Genomic DNA, 23,537 nt, shown 5'->3' with positions numbered 1-23,537 from the left:
AGCACAGCCCAGCCCAGGACAGCCCAGCACAGCCCAGCCAAGCCCAGCACAGCCCAGCACAGCCCAGCCCAGCCAAGCCCAGCCCAGCCAAGCCCAGGACAGCACAGCCCAGCACAGCCCAGCCAAGCCCAGCACAGCCCAGCCCAGGACAGCCCAGCCCAGCCCAGCCAAGCCCAGCACAGCCCAGCCAAGCCCAGGACAGCCCAGCCCAGCACAGCCCAGCCAAGCCCAGCACAGCCCAGCCAAGCCCAGGACAGCTCAGCACAGGACAGCCCAGCCAAGCCCAGGACAGCCCAGCACAGCCCAGCCAAGCCCAGGACAGCTCAGCCCAACACAGCCCAGCCTAGCCCAGCCCAGCCCAGCACAGGACAGCCCAGCACAGGACAGTTCAGCCCAGCCCAGCACAGCACAGCTCAGCCCAGCCAGCAACCACAGCAGCCGTAACCTCTGGAGAAAGTGACCTCCTTTCCTCTTCCTCCTACAACGTTACATGTTTGCTGCCACATCGACCACCTTCGCTGCCTGCAGTTACCCCAGTCTGCTCGCTAGGCAGCGCCACCAGGGCTGCTGGTGGTGGTGGTGTTGAGGAGGGGGATGGAGATTGACAAGTCTTTGGACCATTCATCCGCTCTGGACATTGCATAATATCCAAGACGGTGGAGAGGGTTTTTTTTTTGCTGCTGTAACGTTGCTTCCACTGGGACTGACTGAGTGACTGACTTGAGTTCCTTTGGGCAGAGGGAGGGAGTGGGTCAACTTCTTAAAAGAGTTTCTCCAGTTCGAAAAAGGAAGGAAGAAGGGATCCAAGTGTGCAAACCTTCCCATTCTTCAGGGGTGGGTGTTTGTGGGGGTCAAAAAGTTAACACTCCCCTTTTTTTTTGTGTGTGTGTGTGTGTGGGGGGGGGTTGGAGATTAGTGAAGAATCATGTTTCCAGGAGATCTCAAGGAACATCTTTGAGCTTCTTGGGGTGACTCGGTTATAAAGTTTTATGTGATTATAGATATAAATATAAAAAAGAAAACTCTGAAGACGGACTGTTTGGCTTTCGGATGTGTTCGCGCTCTCCCTGACTGGGGGAATGGGGATGGAGCGGAGCCCAGCGAATGGGCTTTATTATTATGCGCTGTCGGATCGCACCGTTATTTGAGCACGTTTTCGCCTCGGATCATGAAGTGTGGGCTGGACTTGGGCTGAACACCAGCAGAAGATTTCTGTGTTTTGTTGACTCTTGGGGAATTTGATCCGCCCCCCCCCCCCCTCCCCCACCACCCCTCTCATTCCGATCCGAAACCCTCCTGGCGTTGCTTCCGAATAAAACAGTAAGTAAAGTAAGTAAGTCATATACTAATGTATTATATAATATATAATAATATGTTGTTATTACAATAATAATAATGTATTGGCTCAAACTCTTCCTAGAAAGAAAAAGTCGAATAAGCAGAATTCTCCCCTGGCATCTGATGCCCACCCCCCCCCCCCATTCACCTCGTTCAAGGCGTCTCAAAGCACTTCGCAGAATATACTGTGAAGTGAATTGACTTGACTGCGTGTCTTGTGGGGCCAGACGCGCCCAGTGGTGTCCCAAGAACGGTCGTGGATTGAAGTGACCGCATTGAGGGATATTACAGCCGGAAAGCGATCCGCCAATCGACTTAACAACCGGTTCCCCTGTATTCCAAGGGTTGCCTGAAACAGGACAGACTATAGCAAGCTTGCAATGGTTTTGCTGGGCAATGTGAGTGGAGTATTTTTTTCTGAATCTCCCTATGTGAAAGGGGCTCTATAAATGTAAATTTGTATTGTACGGTCAAACCTATTAAAGCAACCACCTCTATTCAGCAACCATCCGTTTTATGCAACCAGTGGCCACCTCCGTTTTTTTTAACCGTGTCGGTGTATTGACACCCTTTCAGCGACTAGTTCTAAGCGAATTTAAGTGTACTTACCAGTAATGTATTACCATAATATAATATCTTTGTAATATGTAATTGATATTACATGTACTAACAAAATTAATTAGTGCAGTAAATTCCTATTTATTCAAACTACATGTAGTTTGATTTGTGCAGTGCATTTTTCTATACAATTAGAAATTCTACACACAACAACCTTACTCCGAAGTCACACTTATATAAAGGCCACTTTGGTCCAGTCCCCTGAGTGGTTGCTGAAAATAGGTTAGACTGTATCCTTTAATGTTTTAGTAACTTGTTTCATATGTTTATCCCTGCAATATTCAACAAAAGAAACAGAGAGGATCCTAGAGATGTCAGTGTATTAGATTAAGTGCAGACCAGTAGGTTGTAATAATAATAATAATCCTTGCATTTGATATAGCGCCTTATAGCATCGTTGAAATGTCTCAAAGCGCTCCACGGAGTATACTGTAAAAGAAAATTGACTGGAGATGCTGACCTGTTTGTAGAACATTGCTATGTGCAAATTTCCTGCCACGTTTGCCCACTTTTTTTTATATAACACAGTCAATTTACTTTGCAGTATAATCTGTGAAGCGCTTTGAAATGTCCCTCTGACGTAAAAGACGCTATATCAAATGTAAGGATTATAACATGATTATTATAGTTTAGGATTCTACTTTCGACCTGGGTAGCTATGGTAGTTCTGTGAGGCTCCTTCTTCTGTATGTGCGTAATGAGCTTCTCAGTCTGTTTTATTTCAAAGGTGGCGTTTCAAGGTGAAGTGTCAGGAAATATATGAGTTATTCAAACAGATACAAAGGTCACTTGTTGGCCATTGACAGCTGGTGAAACCTCACGTCTCCCTCTTTACCATATTTCCTTACAGTATTCTGCCCACAAGACTCTCTGATTGTTAATAGACAGCATAGCTATTGCTCACACAGTCAAAAGGCCTAAAACGTCACTGCTTGGAGGGTAGGAAATCATTAGCTTTGATGGAAAAAAAAGTTAGAATCCCCACAAAAAAGGCCATCGACCACAAAAGCTTTCATTTATATAGGGCTTTTCACACAGGATAGTGTCTTGGAACGCTGGAGGTACGTAGGAAAATCAATGAGGTGTTTCTGGTTGTTTGAATAGAAATTTGTTTAGGTGGGAATTTGTACAGGGGTTGAACGAGTACTTTACAAAATTCACAAATGTATTCCAGAACCCTAACCTCCTAAGGTATTGTTCTGGGTTTACTTTCTCAATCCCATTTAAAATGTTATACGACTCTATTTGATCCCCTCTGAGACGTCTGCTTTTAAGACTGAGAAGCCCCAGCTTGTCTAATCGTTGCTCATGTCTAATCGTTGTTGGGAGTGGGTAGGTTTCCTCTTCCTTTCATCTGTGGATCAAGTTTAATTGTTTCTGCAGGGGAGAGTGCCGGCTGCAGCCTCGGTAGTGTCTGGCATTGTGTGCACTTCACCGTTGTAGATGATTAATAAATTGGCACTCGACCACAATTGGAACCGGATGAGAAGTTCTCATTAGCTGCCAACTCAACTGCGCACATAGTCCCCCAGTAAAGAACTATCACCTGCTAATAGGAACCACTTTTGCCACTGCTTACTGAAGCAAATCTTCTCAACACAGAGTTCAGCAAGAAGGGAGAATTGATCTTGAAGGTATTGTCATTGCATTGATCCTTTTATTGTGGCTGGTTTGCCACAGTTGGGTTTACCTCAGGGCAAAAGTCCTATTGCGGAGTCCTATTCTGTGTGGAATATATGAGCTTGCGTTCTATTTAAAACGATGATACTTTGTGTTTATCAGAACTGGTACTAACGTCTATTGAAGGTTTACCACTGTATAACCGGTAATTTATATGGGAGTAGGCAGGGGCAGGAACTCTTAGTGAAATCCCTAGCTACAGTCAAGCTGGTGCTTGGTAAATAAATACAATAATCCTTGCATTTGATGTAGCACCTTATCATGTCGTTGAGACGTCTGAAAGCGCTTCACATAATATATTGTAAAAGGGATTAACTGTGTATTTTGTGAACGAAACGCAGCAGCCAATTGCTGATCAGAAGTGTCCCACAAACAGTCGTGGATTGAGTGACGAAATTATTATTATTATTTTTTTGAGTGATTATATCCACTGGAAAGCAATCCGCCAGTCGACTAACATGGAGTCAAGCAAGAAAGGAGGAATTGATCTCCACACGCCTCTTGTTTACCTAGCAATAAGCAAAGTTTCTACTTATTGCTTGATAAACAAAGGCTTGTGGAGTAAGGAAACTTGCCTAACGTGCTATTCAAAAGGAGAAGGGAGTTCCTCCCAGTGTTCTGGCCATGAATCCCCCAAATAAAATTGACGATTCACTTTGTGGCTATTTGTGGGACAATGCTGTATGCAAATTGGCTGCCGCATTTGCCTACAAAATACAGTAAACCATGCAAAGCATTTCAAAGACGTTTTGATGACATGATGAGGGACTGTATCAAAATGCAAAGATTATTACTGAACATCCTGCGGAGGTTTAGAAATCGGCAGAAGGAACAGATAGATGTGTGGCATTTCCGAACCTGGTCAAATGAAATGAGATGTAACCCTTGTCACCGTGCATCCATACTCTTCGGGCTGCTGTTGTCATTAGTTTCTGTTCACGGACTGTGATCAAGCACAAGAGCATGCAAATTGTGAGTCAGCATCAGATGCAAACTGTAATGGACGTGCATCCTCCTTTTGATCTCAAGGGCCTTGTTGTTCAGATGGTTATGAGTAGAATTTTCAAACGAGCCTGCGTCATCCTCTGACCGAGCAGCCGACACCAATGAAGAGTATCACTAGGGAGAGTAAGTGAGTTCAGAGCAAGCCGCTCTTTATCTCTGAGGACAGGGAGGCGTCTTAAGATATAGTCTTATATCTACGTCTGTGTAGATATAAGAGGGGAAATCACATGGGAAACAGAGAAAAACAGTACAGGAGAGGTGGAGAGGAAAACAATATGTGAGTTTTTTTACATGGATTCCCATTAGCATAGTGGTTAGAGCACTTGCCTCGCAAGTGAGAGGGCTTGGGTTCAATACCCTGGTGGGGCCAAACCTTAGGGAAGTTTCCTTATTCCACAAGCCTCTGACTACCTAGCAGTAAGCAGGAATCTGGTTGTTAGTCGATTGGCGGATCGCTTTCTGGGGGTAACAATTCCCCAAAAAATTTGGTCACTCAATCCACGACTGTTTGTGGGATACGTCTGTGCATAGCTGTCTGCCATGTTTCCCCCACAAAATACAGTCCATTCACTTTAGAATATATTCTGTGAAGCGTTCAATGACATGATAAGGCACTTTATCAAATACAAGGATTATTATTATTAATATTTTAAAAAAAGCAGAGAAGGAAGTATTTAAACCAACGAATATTTGTAACCACTATAACTGTTTTTCACTGTGAATGGAAATGGATTGGAGTGCGACTTTTTGGTTAACCGTTTTCCTCTCCTTGTTTTAACAGTAATTGAACGCAAGCTAAAGCACCATGGGGAACTTCAAAGGTCACGCCCTCCCGGGCAGTTTCTTCCTCCTCTTTGGCTTGTGGTGGTCGGTGAAATACCCCATGAGGTACCTCTGCAGAAAGAATAAACACGTTTGCTACTTAGCGTCAAACTCAGGGTATCGGCGTTTGGAAATCATTGAGGGGATTGTGAAAGCTGCCTTTGCACTGATAGGTAAGGTTGAGATGTTTGCATCAATGCACAGGATGAATACTAATGGGTGGCTGGGATGGGACCCTTAAAATCCTAACCCGTGCTTTAGTGACGCTCGATAGCTGGTTCCACTGAGGGTGGGCGTTTGCAAGACATACATAAGGAAGTGACGCCGGCTGTGACCCAATAACCTGGAAAAATGAGTGGTGATGTATGAGGTTGGTGCAATGTGCGGTAATTACATCAAAACAACCACTACATCTCTGACATCCAAACCAAGAGTATGACTTTGGACAGGATAATTCTGCCTTTATCTCCGGGGGCCATCATTTGACTGCCTGACATTGGAAGGCTTCTTAAGCGCCTGTAACATACAATGGCCTTCAGTGCTTCTTAAAGCTGATTATTGTTATTATTTAAAAAATTTGCGATAAATCTATGTAAATGTTAATATGATGTTGCCAATACTTTGTCAAGTTCCTGGATTTGCCGTCGCTGATTAACTGTGCTGGGTGACAATTAACTACAATACAGTTTAAACTTATACAGCATCCTTCACGTTGAGAGGATGTCCCAAAGTGCTTCTCAGTTCTTGCTCCGGGCACCATAGCTAAGGTCCTGCCAAGTTATCTTATCCGCAGAATGCAATCAGTTATAATTACATAATTACAGAGGAAGCTAGTCCCTGATCCAGGAAAGGATATTATCAATGATTATGTTGTACTTATCACTAGGTTACCAGGGAGCTTGTTCTGCACCGCGCTGCGCAGAGGGTAGGTGATGAGGAGCCATGGGACACAGTTAATAACCGAGTGGGCTGACCTGAGAATACACCAGAGAAACTGCAGTGAGCAAATTGTGGTCAATACAATGACTGGGTTTAAATTGTATCCCCATGATGCCTCATCCGGCATTTTGTGCGTCGCACACATTAGGAAAGTTACGTTCCAGAGTGGCATTCTGTGCAGCACTGATGGTTGAGGCGTAGATAGTGTTGTCTCTTGGGTTCAATTTTTGGTGGATCCACGTAAATCTTTGCTTGTTTGAGGTTAATCAAAAGAGCACCACAAAATGCCCACAGTTGCATCACTTTACAGTAGCTTTTGGAAATGTCAAAGTGATGACGTGATAAGTTGCTAGGTCAAATGTAAGTATTATTATGCACTGACTCATTGTAGTTACCCTTGGGACGTCCTCCCGATGTGAAAGGCACTTTACAAATGTAATTTTGTTGTTGCTCTTGTTGTTACGGTTAGTTTGCAATATTATATTCCCTGGCATCACTTCTGGAGCTATGATGATTTTACCAATGGCCTTTCAATTTGCATTCTGAATGCACCGTATTTTCAATCAGGTCTTCAAAAGCAAATAATGGATGTAATTGCTATAATCAAGATGTGTAGCCAATGGCAACAGATAAGTACCGGAAGCTGAGAGAAAATAATCTTCCTGCGATTAGCTGCATTCTCATGTTAAAAATAATCCTTACCACTAATTGCAGCGAGAAAATTAGAAAAAGAATCCATGTTTCTGGATGTAGTATTACAGCACAGAAGCACAAAGCGACTTACTCAATCTGGCTCAGTTGGTAGTACTCTTGCCTCTGGGGCAGGAAAGGTGTAGGTTCAAGCCCCACGTCAGGACATTGAATGAGCTCACAGTCGAATCTTCGGATGAAGTGTTAAACCTATGTCTGTTTGTGTGGCATTGCCCAGCACAAATTAGCTGCTGTATTCGCCTACAAAAATACACTCATTTACTGTGAATTCTATAAAGGACTTTGAGACATCCTCCTGATATGGAAGGCACTATATCAACACAAGGATTGTTCTATTATTTATATAATATATATATATACACTGACAATTTTTAATATATTTTATTTAAGTATAAATAAACAATAATAAAAACAAAATATAAAAATTGTCAGTGTATAAGGATTTGAAATTTGAAGAATATTGATTAGTCAGGAAATAAACTTGACTCTACCCTTTTGTTGTGTTACAGGTATGACAGCTGAGCAATTTGTCCCTGATGGACCTCACCTGAAGTTATATAACCATGAAGCAAAGCAGTGGGACCACCTGATGAACTGGCAGCACTCAACCATGTACCTCTTCTATGGTATCTCAGGGATTGTGGACATCATTGTCCATATTACACCTGCAGTGCCGTTGGCTATGGACAGGCTCATGCTTGCCATTGCAATCTTCATTGAAGGTTTGCTAACCTGTACTTCACCTAATGCAGTCCCTCCGCCTCGCCCCCCTCCCTTGCCTCCTTCAAAACCCATCTCAAGATTCTCCTCTTCGACCGTGCCTTCGGTGACCCTCCTACCCCATACCCTCCCCGACCTCCACCACTCCTGATCCCAACCACCAGCTCGAGTTTGCATCCCTGACTGTCCAGCGCCTTGGGACATCCTCCTGATGTGAAAGGCACTATACAAATGTAATATTGCACAACTTTGGTTATTAACCAAGTAGTCCGTCCCTTGTGACTGAGATTAGCTCATGTATGAAGAGATGAATCATAAGATCCTTTTGTAGTCTAACATAGATCCTGTCACGCATTTGTTTTTATTGTTCAGTATGATATTTGAACTGCCCGGCTCGTCTGGGTAGCATTGAATTCATTCAATCATTGGTCTCTCCTCTCATGCAGAGAGAAGCTTAGACAATGTCACAATAACGGTTATAGGTAATGTGTGCTTTGTTTTGGTCAGCCCGACTAAAATTTTCCAATTGCCACCTGTATATGGAAATTCCAGAGATAGATTGTTGGAATGCAATCCACACTCTGTCTGGAGTGACACATCCTGTTTACCTAATTAACTATTAGGCACAGGTTGGCAAGAGCCAAAGCTTGTGGACCCCAGAGTTTGCATTATTATTACTATTATTATTATTATTATTAATTTTAGGTAATTCTATTCCCAGACTCCAGAGCATGGCTATGTTAATTCTATTTGGGCTGGATTATTGATGGTGCCAGAGGACCTGGGTTCAATTCCCGGCAGGGCAAAACCTTAGGCACATTTCCTTACTCCACACTCCTCTGTTTACCTAGTAGTAAGTAGGAACCCGGTTGTTTGTCGATTGGTGGTTCGCTTTCCGTGGGTGGTAAGCCCTCCAAAAAAAGATTTGGTCACTTAATCCACAATTGTTTGTGGGACACTGCTGTGTGCAATTGGCTGCTGTGTTTCGCCCACAGACTATACAGCCAAATCACTTTACAGTATATCCTGTGAAGAGTTTTGAGACGTCTCAAAGATGTGATGGGGCGCAATGTCAATGCAAGGATTATTATTATGTTATTATTGGAGATCTTTCATTGCTACTCGATGCTGTGTTTTGCACTTCTTTCCAATTGCATTTTCTCATTTTCCAAATGCAAAAGACAACAGGAGTAACAGCAAAATCCCATGATATAGGGTGGCTGGGAAGACCTAGGAGAAAAGGCAGTCTCTCAGTGAATGAGACACAATGAGCGTGGAACAATTGTCTTCCAAACCAATAGGTCATTCCTTTCCCAGACATTTGATATCTGAGCTCTTCGGCAATGAAATAACCTATTGATCTGGTGACATGCAGATTCAGTGACAATTCGTCCTTCGGATGAGATGTTAAACCGAAGTCTCATTTGCCTGCTCAGTTGGAAGTTAAAGGTCCCGCAGCACAACTTGAAAAAAGAAAAATGTATACTGGCATCAAACGCCAGATAAAATTGGTCATTCACTGGCTGTTTGTGGGACATTGATGTGTACACGTTGGCTGCCGCATTTGCCCAAAAAACATACAGTCACTATACTTTACTATATCCTGTGAAACGTTTTGAGACATCCTCCTGACCTGAAATAATAATAATAATTCTTGCATTTGATGTAGCACCTTATCGCATCATTGAGACATCTCAAAGCGCTCCATAGGATATACTGTAAAGTGAATTGACTGTATATTCTGTGCGGCAGCCAATTACCCACAGCGACGTCCCACAAACCATCGTGGATGGAGTGACCACATTTTCTTTTTCAGGAATTAACATCAATCTGCCAATCGACTAACAACTGGGTTCCTACTTACTACTTACTGCTAGGTAAACAGGGCTTGTGGAGTAAGGAAACTTGCCTTAGATCTCACCCTCCCACAGAATTGAACCTGGGTCCTCGCTTGCGAGGTGAGTGCTCTAACCACTGAGCTACAGGTCTCCACGAGGACTATTATAATTAAAAAGAAGATTCCCGGTTAGCCTTTGACTTACAGTTTTACTTTTCGTTGCAGGATTCCTGTTTTATTACCACGTCCATGGCCGGGAAATGCTCGACATCCACGTGCACATCCTGCTGCTGGTCGCTGTGTTCGGTGCTTCCATTGGATCCTTTCTCGAAATCTTTTTCCGTGGGAACATATTGCTGGAGCTCTTCAGGGCCAGTCTCTGTATCCTGCAGGGCAGCTGGTTCTGGCAGGTAAGAAATTGCTACAGCAACAACTTGCATTTATATAGCGCCCCTCACACAGCGTAATGTCTCGGAGCGCTTGACAGTGGTTGAGCACGATGCCAAGCCGGGGGAAGGTGACCGTAGGCACGGTCAAATAGGAAGGTCTTCAGGCACGACCTGAAAATGGGGAAGGAAGGGGCAAGACGGAGGGATAGAGGAAGAATGTTTCGGAGTTTCGGGGCCTAATGGCTGAAAGTACGGTCACTGGTGAACTGTAACGGAGGGCACGAGAGACATGCAGAAGGCTGGAGCCAGTCGAGTGGAGGCAGCGGGTTGCGGATTGGGGGGGTAAGCAGGTCAGAGACGTAGGGAGTTGCCAGGGCATGGAGGGATTTGAAAACAAGTCTGAGGCTCTTGAAAACGATCCTACACCTTGAAATTGGCTACAAGCCGATGGCCTCGATTTTTAACTCAACTCCCCACCCCCCCCCAAAAAAAAACAGTACCCCAACACGATAGTGGCTTTCAAATGGGAATTGGATAAGTACTTGAAAAGAAAAAAATTGCGGCGCTATGGGGCAAGAGTGGGGGACAGGGACTAGTTGGACAGCTTTTTCAAAGAGCCGGCACAGGCAGGATGGGCCGAATGGCCACCTTCTGTGCTGTAAGATTCTGTGATTCTAGCACTACGCAATCCTTTTGCAACTTCATTAAACTTGCAGGTGTAATTCTGGGAATATTCGGGCAGTGTGGTGAGGGGGGTCAGAGAAGGTCTAAATAAGGAGAAAATAAACAAGGTTGGGCTGGAATGTTTGATTTGTAACGAAACGTCTCAGAGGAGACCTCGTAGAAGTGTAAGAGATTTTAAATAGGATCGAGAGAGTGAGCCCAGAACAATACTTTCATATATTCCAAGGCAGCAGATAAAGAGGGCATAGGTGCAGGATAGCAAATGACAATTTCAGGGCAGACACCAGGAAGTGTTTGCTTAACTAGAGGGTAATTAATGACTGGAACAGATTACCAGTAAAGGTGTTTGAGTCCTGGACACTGGGTGGGCGAGCGTGTGTGAAGAGTTTTTATTTTGGGGGTTTATCCTAAACTTGCCTTTCACAATCGTGATCCTTGCTGCCCTTGGAGACTTAAGGACCTTTAATGGCACAGTGAGCAGCTCTAAAAGCATTATAATTACCTTCAAACCACCCAGCCCACAATTTATATATGTTCCTTGATTGTACCCGAGTACAATCTCCGTACTGGCTCGAATTAGTTCATTCCTTCAAGGGCTGGTGGGGGCCTGAAGGTAGTATAACAGATGTGTTTTTTTAAAAATGCAACAGTTTGGCAAAGCTCCACACAGTTGAATAATATGTCTTGCCTTTGTATAAAGTCACACTGACAATGTGGTACGCACAGTTCATATTTCCCCCGAGTGTTACTTTCATTAATCTTTTATTCAATTAAATGTTTCACCGACGGGATAAGTACTCACAAAACATGTTGATGAAATCTTTGGTTGTTTTTATTTTTATATATCTATGTTATTTTTATGCCTCAATTTACTAAAGTATTTTTATCTTTCAAAACGTTGAAAACACCCTGCTGATTTATGCCATTTCACAATTGGTAATGTACTAAATCTAGAAAGGTATATAATATTATGTATATATAATACTATATAATATATATATTGCTTGCTGGATGATTTTGTATTTGCTTCCTATAATTTTTAGTCAAGTTAATGCGAAAAGGGAAATGTGATTCTAGTGCTTTCACGAGATCAAGACTGGATGAAGAAAGCCCTTCAGCCTATCCAAGCTATCTCATCCTGTAGCTCAGTGGTTAGAGCACATGCATCGTAAACAAGAGACCTGGGTTTGATTCCCGGCAGGGCGAAACGTTGATCAAGTTTCCTTACTCCAGATTGCTCTGTTTACCTAGGGGGTACAAAATCATTTGGTCACTTCGATCCACGATTGTTTATGGGACATTGCTGTGCACAATTGGTTGCCACGTTATACCCACAAAGTATACAGTCAATTCACTTTACAGTGTATTCTGTGAAGCGCTTCGAGACATCTCAAAGATGTGCAGTCCTGTAGCTCAGTGGTTAGAGCACTCGCCTCGCAAGCGAGAGACCTGGGTTTGATTCCTGGCAGGGCAAAACCTTGGGCAAGTTTCCTACTCCACACGCCTGATAATAATCCCTCAAGAAAAGAAAAGAATAATAAATTGGTCACTTCAATCTACGACTGTTTGTGGGACACTGATGTGTGCAATTGGCTGCCACGTTTCGCCCACAAATGTACAGTCAATTCACTTTACAGTATATTCTGTGAAGGGATTTGAAACGTTGAGAAGACATGAAAAGCGCTATATCAAATGCAAGGATTATTACTATTATTATTCCTGCAGAACATCTATCCTACCGTCTCCCCATCACTGAATTTAGCTGCTTTTTAAATGAATCCAGTGTCCTGGCCTACACCACCCTTCCGAGCAATCTGTTCACGTCATTAATTAACCTCTGCATATGTTAAAAAAAAGCCTTCCTGATATCTGTCCTGAAATTGCGTTTCAAAACTCTTGTTTTCTTGTTCCACTGTTATAATACAGCCTAATGTATTTATCTGGTTTTACTTGTTGAATCCCATTTAAAATGTTACATGCCTCTAATGCCAACCGACCTGTCTCAATCCTGGTCTTCCCTGCAGATCGGGTTCGTTCTGTATCCTCCCAGCGGGAATTCCGAATGGGACCAGAAGAGTCACAACAACATGATGTTTATCACCATGTGTTACTGCTGGCATTACGCCTTCTCCCTTCTCATTGTGGCTATTAACTTCGCGATTGTCAGCTGGTGAGTATTCACTGAAATAACCATATTATTGTATTCACTGTAATTTTCCTTTTATTCATAGGACAAAGGATTAATCTTTCAGGCAAAAAAAAAAGCCTCAGTGTCCCCAAAATCTAAAGCAATTCATGGTGTCATCCAATCCCCTTAATCCTCATAGCCTTATAATAGTATTTCTCCACTTAACATTTTTGTTGGTAGAATGAGATTAGTTTATTTCAAGATGAAGAATTTAACAGAAGTGGCTTTGGCTTCACCAGGTGTTGGCCTCGCACTTTATTTAAGATGCACTGTTTGAAAGATGCAGAGAATCTAATTTTACTGCCGCTAAGTCAGAGAATAGCTGCACACATGTTGATCATAGGAAAATGTAGGGGAGAAATAGTATCAACCTCCACCACCACCAACAACTTGCCCTTCACACAATGTCTCGGAGCGCTGAAAAATAGCAGTGCTAAAAACTGATGCTTGACCTTAATGATCGCAGTACATTTAATCTTGTAAAGTGTTTTGAGACTTTTATTGACCTGATAAATCATGTTATATGCAAAAATAATATAATAATATTCCTTGTATTTGATAGCGCCTTATTACATCTTCCAGAAGTCTCAAAGCGCTTCACAGAATAGACTGTAAAGTGAATTGACTGTATTTTGTGGGCGAAACGAGGCAGCCATTGCGCACAGCAGTGTCCCACAGACAGTCGTGGATTGAGTGACCAAATTCTTTTTTATTAACCATGGAAAAGCGATCCTTCAATTGACTAACAACCAGGTTCCTACTTTCTGCGAGGTAAACAGAGGCGTGTGGAGTAAGGAAACTTGCCCAAGTTTTTACCCTGCTTGGGAATCAAACCCAGGGCTCTCGCTTGCGAGGCGAGTGCTCGAACCACTAAGCTACAAGACTCCTGTAGCTTAGTTAAGAATTGTTAAAGATTATTATTATCTTAAAATTCGACTGAGTTAGAGCAGATAACTGTGCAGCTGAGTTACCACAAATTGCAAGAGTGTCTCATGTACTGATGAGAATCACTAAACGATTATGCATTTGTTAAATTTGTTAAATAAATGTGGTATAATTGAAATATGCTATTATAGTATGTGAAACAAAAAGTTAATGATAATCTTTGCATCTGATACAGCGCCTTTCACATTGGAAGGAAACCTCAAAGCGTTTCACAGGATTTACTGTAAAGTGCAGTAACTGTGTACATTACTTCGTAAGATCACTATTAGCAACTAAGATGGAATAGACTCGACCGTACCCTGTTGTCCTAAATATTACTTCATTCCCAGTGCAACACTGGTTCCCTGAGAAGGTGAAACAAATCATGTGCAGAAATTGATTCCTTGTGTTGAAAAGGTTTGTACATGATATATATTTGCACAGGACAGCTGGCATTAATATTTCGCAAAGCTGTAACTTGTCTGCCCTCTAGCGGTCTTTCATGTGCAACGCCACATTTCTGGCCACGGTGATGAAGCATAGTCTGGTGGCTGCTCTCTCAGTTGCCCGGCTGACGCTGGATAGCCATTAGCGCCCTGAAGTATTAATCTGGGTTTACCTTTTCAATCCCATTTAAAAAAAATAATAATAATTTCTTATCCACCCCTATGAGGTCCCGTCTGAGTCGTCTTCTCTCAGACTGAAGAGAAGCCCCAGCTTGTCTGATCGTTGCTTAGTTGGAATATTGGTAGCAATAGTAAGGAATCGGCAGATCTTGGAGTCGGTTGATTATCATTGCCTTTTTACTGAGCTGCGTTCATCTCTCACCATTGTGCTCTCAGCACGTTCTGTTTACTCTGGCAAAACAACTACTGATAACCTAAACAGGATAATACCATCCTGGAGATGTTGAATATCAATTTGTTTTTAATATATATATAATATATATATGTGTGTGATATATATATATACATATAAGTATATAATACCCTTAACCACATAATACGAAACACTGTTTGACAGAGCAAAGCATATAATCACAACCCATTAACCCTTGCATTGCTGGCAGGTCTCCAAAACATCCTGTTAACACAGGTTCTGCACGTTTTCAGTTCATGCGTTTTGTGGCTGAACCCAAACTATCATTAGGTTTGCTTTATTGCTGTCGTGGTCACCTGAAACTACAACAACAAATTACATTTGTAGAGCGCCTTTCACATCGGGAGGGTGTCTTGAGGCGCTGGACAATCAGGGATTTGTACCTCAATAAATGTTAGTGAAACTAGTTGAATAAATGTTAGAGAAACAGAAATGAAAATAAATAGAAACATTTTAAGTACTTTATCTTTGTTTCTTTTCTTCCCTGTTCTCTCTTGGTCCTTCATAATAATAGTAATAATAATCCTTGCATTTGATATAGCACCTTGTTCATGTTGAACCATCTCAAAACAATTTAGACTAAAAATGCAAGTGTAGTTCATCTGAAGGATGGCACCTCCACCAATGCAGCTCGCACCCCCCCTCACACCTCCCCAACATTAATAATAATAATAATAATCCTTGCATTTGATATAGTGCTTTTCACGTCGGAAGGACGTCCCAAAGCGCTTCACAGAACACACTGTAAAGTGAATTGACTGTATATTTGTGGGCGAACGCGGCAGCCAATTGCGCACAGCAATGTCCCACAAACAGTCATAGATTGAAAATGACTAATTTTATTATTGTTTTTGGTTTTGGAGGGATTATTATTAGGCGTGTGGAGTAAGGAAACTTGCCCAAGGTTTCGCCCTCTGCCTGGAATTGAACTCAGGTCTCTCACTTGCAAAGCGAGTGCTCTAACCACTGAGCTACAGGACACCACATTGCAGCGGAGAGTCAACCTGCCACCGTGTTGAAATGAGAAGCTGAGGCACTTGATAGAAAGTTATGAAGGGTTTTAACAGGGTAAACAGGGAGAATTCCACTGATAGCAGAATCAATGCCTAGTGGCCACAAGAAGAGCTTAAGCAAAATTGAAAGGGTATGGGGTTAAGGCAGGGCAGTGGGACTGAATGAACACATGGGTCTAATGGCCTCCTTCTGTGCTATAGATTTCCATGGCTCCTTTCTACAATTCCTAATTGGCTTGTCAGCATCATAGAAGCAGCAGCCCAGTCACCAATGTAAAGTTTGGCTGTGAGTCGATTGCTGAATGTTAATACCTCATCTGTGTAGAAAGCAGAGCAGTACATAGCAGCATATTTCAGTAAGAAATAGCCAAGCAGTAACAGTAGAAAGAAATTAACAGGATCATTGGGCTGAGAACCCTCTAGAAAATGTATGTGACTATTTGCAAACTCTAACATGGGTTAGAAATCTCAAGAGGGAGAGTCTTAAAACCAACACATTCCAGGCCCAGCTGCAGGTTTTTTTTAAACAACTTGCATTTGTATAGCGCCCTTCATGCGAGAAGTGTCTGCGAGCATTTTATATATACTGTAGTATACCACAGTATGCACTATACTGATTGCTTGGCTCGCCTTGGGTAGTTAAATACCCTGAATACTTAAAGTTGGCATTGTTCACGGCTTTGACAGTTCTGGTAGATTTATGTGGTTCTTTTGCATGTTTCCAGGGTGGTTCGTACGAAGTTGAAACCAGATGATCCACTGGAGATGGGACTGCTGAAATCATCAGATAGGGAGCTAGACTCTGAGGATGAAATCTAACTGAACAGATCTTATGGCTTACAACTAATGTGTCTTCTACATTACTAGAATTCAATGTGTTGAGAGTTTATAATGTTGAACCCCTTCGCTGGCACAGACATATTCAGGGTGAGGGTAAAGTGTATAAGATACTATCTGTGCTTCTAACAGGCTGTTATAGTCTCATAGTACATTTCTGCTTGTACAGTATTACTATTGTGTCAAATCAATGTTTAACACTTGGCTGAAATTCTGTGAATGAAATGCATCTAGAATCATACATGTTTTAAAAGCTAAAGCAGCACTTTGAATAACTTTTTTTCACAGCAGTCAAAACTCTACTGTAAAAGGGAGGTTGTGCAAATTACTCATCACCGATGAAAGGGTTAATGCAACCTTTGGCATTGATAGCATCCCCATCACTTCTTGTCTTTTAAAGCTAACGGGTGGAGATGATCTGGGCCAATAGAAAATTGTGGAAATATTTGCCCCCAAATTGCTGACTTTTGTGGAGAAATTTGACAGGTTAGGGGGAAAATTGCTGAGGATTGATCGGTGCTATTGAGAGATGCATTTTGTGGAAAGAACCCGGATTAAAACTAAAAGGCATACATTTCCTGAACATGTCGCTTTGTTTAAAATACCAAAAGTGTTAATTTGAATAGAACAGCGCTTACCAAGAATTTGTCGCAGGAGCTCAGCTTAGACCGGACACCAAGCAAACAGACAGTGGTAATGTCATGCGGCTGCTGTTTCTATCACGGTTCACTCACTAGCGGGCGAAAATGATTTCCCGCTCGTTTGTAGCAGATTCCGCGGAAAAAGCGCAGACGCATTTTTCTATTGGCCCAGGAGATGACCGAGACCTGACTAGAACTAAGGTGATGTCAACTGCATGTTGGTCAGCCAGGTGTCTTGATAGGTGCGGAAACCCTTCACCGTGTTTATTCAAACCAGACTGAGAATTCCACTGAGAGTTGGGAACTACACATGGAAATTGCCCTGTGTTTGGAATAAAATGCGGACTCTGTGAGAGGACGTAATGGGTACTGTGTACATTACAGAATTTCAGTGATGTGCATGAGTATAAACCCTTCAATTTGAATAAGAAAGGCAGAAACTTGATCGACTTGTCTTTTCTCACCACCAAGACTGTGTTTCACAGTAGCTTGGTCGGTATCAGAGTTCACTTGTGTCTGCCATCAGCACACCTTTGGTTGGTGTCTGGTAATGAAGTGTGAAATGCTGTTAACAGCGTTGCCTACATTCAGGTTGCTGCTGGTACAAGATGCAGGGAAAGTGCTGGTTTAGCCCTTTATTTTTCAGGTGAAAAATGTCCGATGACACTGCACTGGTAATATTACAGGTACTTTAACCCTTTCTCACCCACTTCCTTAACGCAAGCGTAATTATGGGGTAATGTCTTAGTCCATTTTGTGTCATCTCATGGATGGAAAGTCTATGTAGCAAACTGTCTGTCTTAACGTTAATGTAATTATGTCTGTTACCAAAACATTATAGTGAGTCATTTTTTTTTTTCGGAGATGCTCCTTACTGTAGGAATAGTGCCTTAAATCTCTTAGATGTTTTTCTTTTTCTGAAGTGAACATTTGGAACTTTTCTTTAGCCATCTTCCATCTTTCCCTCCCTCCCTTCCTCCCTCCCACCGAATCTGCCCATTCAAGACGGTTAGTGTCAATGTCAGCAGGCTCTGTGGGGGGATAAGGAGGGGAGTGCGTCACAGTTTAAACCCAAACGCGCCCTCTCCCAACATTCACACTGGTGCACTTACCGGTAACGGTGACTGGATAGTTATATTGAGCCCAAAATGCTCTGATTCACTTCTTGCCCAAGCTTTAGCTCTGAGACACTGAGGTCAATTATCGCTTCCCTTGGACCACTAAGATCAGCTGACTTAGCGCAGAGCAGGCATCATTCCTGGAAAATTGCTAGTCTGTAAATATTGATGTGCACAGTGGGCAGTGCCTTTACCATCTGAGCCATTGAGGGAGTTTTGCACACTAACACCTCCCCCGCCAAGGTATAGCTTATTTATATAGTCTCAACACCCTCCTCTTTGACTGTGCCTTCGGTCAACCTCCTACCCCCACCGTCCCTGCCCTCCACCCCTCCTGATCCCAACCACTAGCTCGTGTGCAGATCCCTGACTGTCCAGTACCTCGGGATGTCCTCCGAATGTGAAAGGCGCTAAATAAATGTAATTTGTTATTGTTTTTTCATGTATAGTTCATTTTGCATTACAGTAACTCTGTGAAAACTGGAGCAGCTTTTCTTAAAACTCCCACCAAATATTCCCCATGTTCTGTAGTTCTACCAGTTTCTCTAATTGAACTTTACATTGTTATGCAAATCAATATTCACTTAAAATCTTGTAATACTGTAATAGTGTAATAGTTGTAATACTGTATTCATCCTTTTGGGAACTCCAAAGAGAGTACGGTTCTCGGAGGATTGAAGGCGAAAGTCGTGAAACATCATCAGTAGAACGTCCAATTCTGCTGGAAAAATATGTTTGCTCTAAATGCAGCACCATCTTTTCTTCTTTATAATCTCAGAAATTATATTTGAATATAGATGAATAAATTCTATATGAACGTCAAATGTAGTATTTATTTTCTATGACGGAGATGAGTTTATTTTTGAGTCTCCTTGTTTAATTTCAAAGGTGGGCAAACCTTTCTTTCATTGGAGTCGTTCCTGTTCTTAATTTAACTTACTTTTGTGTTGAGCTACATATAACTGTCTCACTTTGTCATTGGAAACGTTTGCAATATATTATCTCTTCAGGAATTACCAAACCAAATCCAACATATCTTGTTGACGGATAGTTTATTTTAATAATAATGATACTTATAATCCTTGCATTTGATACAGTGCCTTATCACGTTATTGAGACGTCTCAAAGCGCTTCACAGAATATACTGTAAAGTGAATTGACTGTATATTATGTGGGTGAAATGTTTAACAATAATGTATGTTTAACACTGAGAGCAAACTAGTGTTTTTTTGTATTGCAATTTACTTTGCATGCAGTAGGGCTAGTGGCATAATTTGAGATCATTTTGAGGTGCTCTTTATCGCTTTACAAATTATTGATGGGGTGAAAAGACAACTATGTCATAAACGAGAGCAAATTTAATTATTTGCAGTATTTCATAACTTCGAGGAATCACCACAGGATATATATTACTCAAATGCTGCAAATTTCACTCCCATATTCTTAACAAATCCGATGGGTACCCTTGGGTCAATCATTGTTTAACAGAGAGGGAAATGATCGAGAGCTTTTCAACTTTATCCAGAATTGTTTTGCATTTAATTTTGTAGCATGTTTGATGTTACTGTTGAAATAAATTATTGCTGAATTTTGTATTTACTGAAATCTGCTATAATTTCTGAAGGTTATTTTAATTAAAAACAATGTTTTCAAATTTTGTTTGCATCTTCCACTGTTTTGTAAATTGCATTGAATACAGACGGATAGAGTGGAACCATAGAGCGGAGCATCAATTGTTGTGGTTTAAAACGCCATGCACACAAAAAAGATGAAGGCTTCTGAGGAGGAATTCAAGTTGCCCGTGAATCGCCTTGCATTTTAGTGCGCTCATATTTTAGATGAATAATAATCCTTGCATTTATAGCGCCTGTAACACCTGTGAAAATAAACTTATATGTTCATTGAATCAACATTTTTGTGGTGCACGGCGCTGTGTTGCCACATGTTACCAGGCACTGTATTGCCCCGTGTTGCCCAGCGCTGTGTTGCCCAGCGCTGTGTGGCACTGTGTTGCCCAGCGCTGTGTTGCACTGTGTTGCCCAGCGCTGTTGCCCTGTGTTGCCCAGCACTGTTGCCCTGTGTTGCCCAGCGCTGTGTTGCCCCGTGTTGCCCAGCGCTGTGTTGCCCCGTGTTGCCCAGCGCTGTGTTGCCCCGTGTTGCCCAGCGCTGTTGCCCTGTGTTGCCCAGCGCTGTTGCCCTGTGTTGCCCAGCGCTGTGTTTGCCCTGTGTTGCCCAGTGCTGTGTTTGTACTGTGTTGCCCAGCGAAGTGTTGTCCTGTGTTGCACAGCGCTGTGTTGTCCTGTGTTGCACAGCGCTGTGTTGTCCTGTGTTGCCCAGCGCTGTGTTGCCCTGTGTTGCCCAGTGCTGTGTTGCCCTGTGTTGCCCAGCGCTGTGTTGTCCTGTGTTGCCCAGCGCTGTGTTGTCCTGTGTTGCCCAGCGCTGTGTTGTCCTGTGTTGCCCAGCGCTATGTTGTCCTGTGTTGCCCAGCGCTATGTTGTCCTGTGTTGCCCAGCGCTGTGTTGTCCTGTGTTGCCCAGCGCTGTGTTGTCCTGTGTTGCCCAGCGCTGTGTTGTCCTGTGTTGCCCAGCGCTGTGTTGCCCAGCGCTGTGTTGCCCAGCGCTGTGTTGCCCAGCGCTGTGTTGCCCAGCGCTGTGTTGCCCAGCGCTGTGTTGCCCAGCGCTGTGTTGCCCAGCGCTGTGTTGCCCCGTGTTGCCCAGCACTGTATTGCCCTGTGTTGCCCAGCGCTGTGTTGCCCAGCGCTGTGTTGCCCAGCGCTGTGTTGCCCAGCGCTGTGTTGGCCAGCGCTGTGTTGGCCAGCGCTGTGTTGGCCAGCGCTGTGTTGGCCAGCGCTGTGTTGCCCAGCGCTGTGTTGCCCTGTGTTGGCCAGCGCTGTGTTGGCCAGCGCTGTGTTGGCCAGCGCTGTGTTGCCCAGCGCTGTGTTGGCCAGCGCTGTGTTGCCCAGCGCTGTGTTGCCCCGTGTTGCCCAGCACTGTATTGCCCTGTGTTGGCCAGCGCTGTGTTGGCCAGCGCTGTGTTGGCCAGCGCTGTGTTGGCCAGCGTTGTGTTGGCCAGTGCTGTGTTGCCCAGCACTGTATTGCCCTGTGTTGCCCAGCGCTGTGTTGCCCAGCACTGTATTGCCCTGTGTTGCCCAGCGCTGTGTTGCCCTGTGTTGCCCAGCGCTGTGTTGCCCAGCGCTGTGTTGCCCAGTGCTGTGTTGGCCAGCGCTGTGTTGCCCAGCACTGTATTGCCCTGTGTTGCCCAGCGCTGTGTTGCCCTGTGTTGCCCAGCGCTGTGTTGCCCCGTGTTGCCCAGCACTGTATTGCCCTGTGTTGCCCAATGCTGTGTTGGCCAGCGCTGTGTTGGCCAGCGTTGTGTTGGCCAGTGCTGTGTTGCCCAGCACTGTATTGCCCTGTGTTGCCCAGCGCTGTGTTGGCCAGCGCTGTGTTGGCCAGCGCTGTGTTGCCCAGCACTGTATTGCCCTGTGTTGCCCAGCGCTGTGTTGCCCTGTGTTGCCCAGCGCTGTGTGGCACTGTGTTGCCCAGCGCTGTGTTGCACTGTGTTGCCCAGCGCTGTTGCCCTGTGTGGCCCAGCACTGTTGCCCTGTGCTGTGTTGGCCAGCGCTGTGTTGCCCAGCACTGTATTGCCCTGTGTTGCCCAGCGCTGTGTTGCCCTGTGTTGCCCAGCGCTGTGTTGCCCCGTGTTGCCCAGCACTGTATTGCCCTGTGTTGCCCAGCGCTGTGTTGGCCAGCGCTGTGTTGGCCAGCGCTGTGTTGCCCAGCACTGTATTGCCCTGTGTTGCCCAGCGCTGTGTTGCCCTGTGTTGCCCAGCGCTGTGTTGCCCAGCGCTGTGTTGCCCAGTGCTGTGTTGGCCAGCGCTGTGTTGCCCAGCACTGTATTGCCCTGTGTTGCCCAGCGCTGTGTTGCCCTGTGTTGCCCAGCGCTGTGTTGCCCCATGTTGCCCAGCACTGTATTGCCCTGTGTTGCCCAATGCTGTGTTGCCCAGCGCTGTATTGCCCTGTGTTGGCCAGCGCTGTGTTGCCCTGTGTTGCTCAGCGCTGTATTGCCCTGTGTTGCCCAGCGGTGTGTTGCCCTGTGTTGCCCAGCGGTGTGTTGCCCTGTGTTGCTCAATGCTGTGTTGCCCTGTGTTGCTCAGCGCTGTGTTGCCCTGTGTTGCCCAGCGCTGTGTTGCCCTGTGTTGCTCAGCGCTGTGTTGCCCTGTGTTGGCCAGCGCTGTGTTGCCCTGTGTTGCCCAGCGGTGTGTTGCCCAGCACTGTATTGCCCTGTGTTGCTCAGCGCTGTGTTGCCCTGTGTTGCCCAGCGGTGTGTTGCCCTGTGTTGCCCAGCGCTGTATTGCCCTGTGTTGCTCAGCGCTGTGTTGCCCTGTGTTGCCCCGCGCTGTGTTGCCCAGCGGTGTGTTGCCCTGTGTTGCTCAGCGCTGTGTTGCCCTGTGTTGCTCAGCGCTGTGTTGCCCTGTGTTGCCCAGCGCTGTGTTGCCCAGCGCTGTATTGCCCTGTGTTGGCCAGCACTGTGTTGCCCAGCGCTGTATTGCCCTGTGTTGGCCAGCGCTGTGTTGCCCTGTGTTGCTCAGCGCTGTGTTGCCCTGTGTTGCTCAGCGCTGTGTTGCCCAGTGCTGTGTTGCTCAGCGCTGTGTTGCCCTGTGTTGCCCAGCACTGTATTGCCCTGTGTTGCCCAGCGCTGTGTTGCCCTGTGTTGCCCAGCGCTGTGTTGCCCTGTGTTGCCCAGCGCTGTGTTGCCCTGTGTTGCTCAGCGCTGTGTTGCCCTGTGTTGCTCAGCGCTGTGTTGCCCAGTGCTGTATTGCCCTGTGTTGCCCAGCGCTGTGTTGCCCAGTGCTGTGTTGCTCTGTGTTGCCCCGCGGTGTGTTGCCCTGTGTTGCCCAGCGGTGTGTTGCTCAGCGCTGTATTGCCCTGTGTTGCTCAGCCCTGTGTTGCTCAGCGCTGTATTGCGCTGTGTTGCTCAGCCCTGTGTTGCCCAGCGCTGTGTTGCCCTGTGTTGCTCAGCACTGTATTGCCCTGTGTTGCCCAGCGCTGTATTGCCCTGTGTTGCCCAGCACTGTATTGCCCTGTGTTGCCCAGTGCTGTGTTGCCCTGTGTTGCTCAGCACTGTGTTGCCCTGTGTTGCCCAGCACTGTATTGCCCTGTGTTGCCCAGCACTGTATTGCCCTGTGTTGCCCAGC

General features: G+C 44.7%; 1 protein-coding gene across 2 annotated transcripts; it reads left to right on the top strand.

Annotated features, from left to right (window-relative positions):
• Positions 1 to 1,268: 1,268 nt before the first annotated feature.
• On the top strand, positions 1,269 to 17,494 carry LOC103180099 (transmembrane protein 45B). Of its 2 annotated transcripts, none has more exons than XM_007895718.2 (6): positions 1,269 to 1,320; positions 5,423 to 5,636; positions 7,623 to 7,835; positions 9,896 to 10,080; positions 12,768 to 12,913; positions 16,473 to 17,494. In XM_007895718.2, exons 2-6 carry the CDS (start codon positions 5,447 to 5,449, stop codon positions 16,564 to 16,566), a joined length of 828 nt encoding a protein of 275 aa, XP_007893909.1. In that variant the 5' UTR covers positions 1,269 to 1,320; positions 5,423 to 5,446; the 3' UTR covers positions 16,567 to 17,494. The 2 variants fall into 2 exon arrangements, with proteins under 2 accessions (XP_007893909.1, XP_007893908.1); XM_007895717.2 differs by having other exon boundaries at positions 1,269 to 1,329.
• The last annotated feature ends 6,043 nt before the right edge of the window (positions 17,495 to 23,537 follow it).

This window comes from Callorhinchus milii, unplaced genomic scaffold, assembly GCF_018977255.1.
Source record: "Callorhinchus milii isolate IMCB2004 unplaced genomic scaffold, IMCB_Cmil_1.0 Scaffold4, whole genome shotgun sequence".
NCBI classification, from domain to species: domain Eukaryota; kingdom Metazoa; phylum Chordata; class Chondrichthyes; order Chimaeriformes; family Callorhinchidae; genus Callorhinchus; species Callorhinchus milii.
This window is presented reverse-complemented; position numbering and strand designations above follow the sequence as displayed.